The following is a 3,881-nucleotide window of genomic DNA, read 5'->3' on the forward strand; positions in this document are numbered from 1 at the left end:
GCTCACTGCAAGCTCCGCCTCCCGGGTTCACGCCATTCTCCTGTCTCAGCCTCCCGAGTAGCTGGGACTACAGGCGCCCGCCACCTCGCCCGGCTAGTTTTTTTTTTGTATTTCTTAATAGAGACGGGGTTTCACCGTGTTAGCCAGGATGGTCTCGATCTCCTGACCTCGTGATCCGCCCGTCTCGGCCTCCCAAAGTGCTGGGATTACAGGCTTGAGCCACCGCGCCCGGCCTCTTTTTTTTTTTTAAGACGGAATTTCGCTCTGTCACTAGGCTGGAGGACAGTGGCACGATCTCTGCTCACTGCAATCTCCGCCTTCCGGTTCAAGCAATTCTCCTGCCTCAGCTTTCTGAGTAGCTGGGACTACAGGCATGCACCACCACGCACAGCTAATTTTTGTATTTTTAGTAGAGATGGGGTTTCACCATGTTGGACAGGATGGTCTCAATCTCTTAGCCTCGTGATCCGTCTGCCTCCGCCTCCCAAAGTGCTGGGATTACAGGCATGAACCACCGCGTCTGGCCATTTTTTTCTTTTTTTTTAAGACAGAATTTTGCTCTTGTTGCCCAAACTGGAGTTCAATGGCATGATCTCGGCTCACTGCAACCTCGCCTCCCAGGTTCAAGCGATTCCCCTGCCTCAGCCTCTCGAGTAGCTAGGATTACAGACACATGCCACCATCCCTGGCTAATTTTTTGTATTTTTAGTAGAAACAGGGTTTCACCATGTTAGCCAGGCTGGTCTCGAACTCCTGACCTCAGGTAATCCACCTGCCTCAGCCTCCCAAAGTGCTGGGATTATAGGCATGAGCCACTGCGCCCGGCCAACTTTCTTTCTTTCCTTCCTTCTTTCTTTCTTTCTTTCTTTCTTTCTTTCTTTCTTTCTTTCTTTCTTTCTTTCTTTCTTTCTTTCTTTCCTTCCTTCCTTCCTTCCTTCCTTCCTTCCTTCCTTCCTTCTTTCCTTCCTTCCTTCCTTCTTTCTTTCTTTTCTTTCTGTTTTTTGATAGGGTCTCGTCTGTCACCTAGGCTGGAGTACAGTGGCTTGATCATGACTTACTGCAGTCTTGACCTCCTGGGCTTAAGTGATCCTCCCACCTCAGCCTCCTGAGTAGCTGTAACTACAGGCGTGCACCACCACACCCAACTAATTTTTGTATTTTTTGTAGAGATGGGTTTTGCCATGTTGCCCAGACTGGTCTCAAACTCCTGGGCTCAAGCGATCTGCCAACGTTGGCCTCCTAAAGTGCTGGGATTACAGGCATGAGCCACTGAGCCCAGCCCACTTTTATTTATTTATTTATTTATTTATTTATTTATTTATTTATTTATTTTTGAGATGGAGTTTTTCTCTTGTTGCCCAGGCTGGAGTGCAATGGTGCGATCTCGGCTCACCACAACCTCTCCCTCCTGGGTTCAAGCGATTCTCCTGCCTTAGCCTCCTGAGTAGCTGGGATTGCAGGCATGCGCCGCCATGCCTGGCTACTTTGTATTTTTAGTAGAGACAGGGTTTCTCCATATTGGTCAGGTTGGTCTCAAACTCCTGACCTCAGGTGATCTGCCCGCCTTGGCCTCCCAAAGTGCTGGGATTACAGGCATGAGCCACTGCGCTCGGCCTCACTTTCTAACGGAATAAATAATTTACTTATTTTAAATAATTTATTGTGCTTACTGTTTATTGTCACACCAGCTAGACTGTCAGCTCCCCCAGGGTAGGGATTTTTGTCTGTTTTTTTCGCTGATCTACTCCCAGGGCCCAAAATCTTGTCTACTATATGCTCAACAAATTTTCATTGAATGAATGACTGTGTCAAACATGGAGAAGTCTCAAAGGAGACAAGAGATGAAGAAGCACCTCAAGAAACACCAGTAGGCTCTGTGAGGCTGCAGGGGATGGGAGTGTTTACCGATGGTGGCAATGATGCTGGTACTGCGAGCAGCCACGGGCTCGGAGTCAATGTCCAGTAGGCAGAGGTGCTCCAGGAAGGTGTCTGCCATAGCAGCTGGCAGCTGCTGCTGCTGGAAGAAGGCAGTGCCCAGCTCCTGGGTCAGTTGGGCCACACTAGCCCGCCGAAGATACCCCGCTGGCCCTGTGGTAGAAGGGGACACAGGGACTGCATGTTACCTGCCCTTCCTCCCCATGCCGTCATCTCTCAGCATACCCTCTATTCCTTCCCTTCTTATGAGCTGGGCATCATGCATATATTATCTTATTACGTCACAAGGATCCTATAAAGCAGGTACTGTTAAATGTTCTATAGTTATCCAATTTTATGGATAAAGAAACAGAGACTGAGAATAAATGGTCCAAGATCATACAGCTTTTAAGTATGGATCAGCTAGGATTCAAATCTAGGTCTGACTAACTCTAGCCCAAGTTCTTGACCACTCAGTTATACTGACCCCGCACAACCCAGGACCCCCCAACCTGCAACTACTGATGCCCCTCAACCCCACCACCCCTTGATGTCTAGTCCCCAGCAGCCTGTCCCTATTCAGGCCCAGAATCACTCAGTTCCTGCTCCGAAGGTCTCTGTTTTCTCCCTTCTAACCCCTGGCTACTGGCTGGCTTCCCCACCCCATCCTCTGAGTCTCCCAGACCTCTCAAAGCTGCTACAGACCTAGAGGTCCCTGTAGCTTGACCCAGCCCAGTTCAGAGGAGCCCCCCCATTCCAGCCGCACCTTCCATGCCACTGCACACCTCTCTGGGTCTCCCTCTTTGTGGGTCTGCTCCACACTGTTGGGTTGTCAGAGGCATGAGACCCAGCTGGGCTGGGGATCAGTTCTGTAGACTGGTTAAAGTGTCACCAGCGTCTCCTATTCCACTGGAAGCCCTGTATGCCAGGGGCCAGAGTCCAGGAACCACGGGAGTGCCCCGTGGCTTACATGTTGCGGCTCTGGCCTGCCTATAGGGCCTGGAAAAGGCCCATGCCAGGGTCCATAATTTAACACAAGGGAGGTTCTGAAGAACGTATGTGTCTCTCCAAAACCCACCTAGCCAGTGGCTGATATGGATCATTTATACCCTCCACCCTGGCTCCTAGTTTCCACCCTCATTTTCCTCCTATGTTCCATGGCTTCTGCTTCCCCTTCTTACCTCCTGGAGCCCCAATCAGGATGGACTTCGCTAAGTCTCTTTGGGACTTAGAGACCCATGACCAGTGCCGCAGGGATGGTATGTTCTCCTGGATCGACATACTTTCAGTGTGGGCCTGGGGCTGCGGGGCCGTGGAATGAGAGGGGGAGGATGACAAAACTGCCGGTCTTATCTAAGGGAGCCAGAGAAGAGAAAAGGGGCACACCCAGTAGGCCACCCTGTCCCTACAGAGTCCCTGCCCCAGAACTGCCTGCTGTCTGCCCTCATCTCCTGGCATTTCCTTTCATCCATTTTTCCTGATAAATTTTCAATCCATTCATACTATCTGGTCATCCATGTGAATAGATATACATATATATTTTTTGGTCATTCGTATGGCCCCCTTTTCTTTGTACTTTATTGAAGTTAGCCCTAGTGAATCCAGGGAGCAGGGGCTATAGGGTGGGGCTGGAGCCTGAAGAAAGGCAAAAGGGATCACTGTGATAGTATGATGGGGGAGGGACACCCAGTTCTGCCCACTTTTTTTCTCTGTCTCAACCAAGAAATGCAGAGTGCCTTCACCACTCTGTAACCTGGCCAGCTGCATGTTTTTGCCTACAGGTTTGAACCCAAGATGGTACGTTGAACATTCCCAGACACTGATAAACTTGATTAGGTTGTTGCTGGAAACACTGAAAGATCGACTATTTTACTAAACTTATAGACGCCTACCCCCAGGGAAATTTTCTTTCCTCCCTTCCTTCCTTCCTTCTTTCTTTTCTTTTCTTTTTTTTTTTTTTTTTTTTT

General features: G+C 49.5%; 1 protein-coding gene across 3 annotated transcripts in view; it reads right to left on the bottom strand.

The window, feature by feature from the left end:
- PKLR (pyruvate kinase L/R) overlaps positions 1–3,232 on the bottom strand; it is a 13,038-nt gene extending 9,806 nt beyond the window's left edge. Inside the window, exons 1-3 of one of the 3 annotated variants that reach the window (XM_025381839.1) lie at positions 3,096–3,195; positions 2,681–2,770; positions 1,906–2,088 (exon numbers count right to left, since the gene is read on the bottom strand). In XM_025381839.1, coding sequence (XP_025237624.1) covers positions 1,906–2,088; positions 2,681–2,770; positions 3,096–3,195 — 373 coding nt within the window. Of the gene's footprint in view, positions 1–1,905; positions 2,089–2,680; positions 2,802–3,095 lie in introns of those variants that run through there. The other 2 variants (XM_025381859.1, XM_025381849.1) reach the window with 2 other exon arrangements.
- Between the last annotated feature and the right edge of the window lie 649 nt (positions 3,233–3,881).

The sequence above is a fragment of the Theropithecus gelada genome, chromosome 1 (assembly GCF_003255815.1).
Source record: "Theropithecus gelada isolate Dixy chromosome 1, Tgel_1.0, whole genome shotgun sequence".
In the NCBI taxonomy this organism is placed as follows: Eukaryota; Metazoa; Chordata; class Mammalia; order Primates; family Cercopithecidae; genus Theropithecus; species Theropithecus gelada.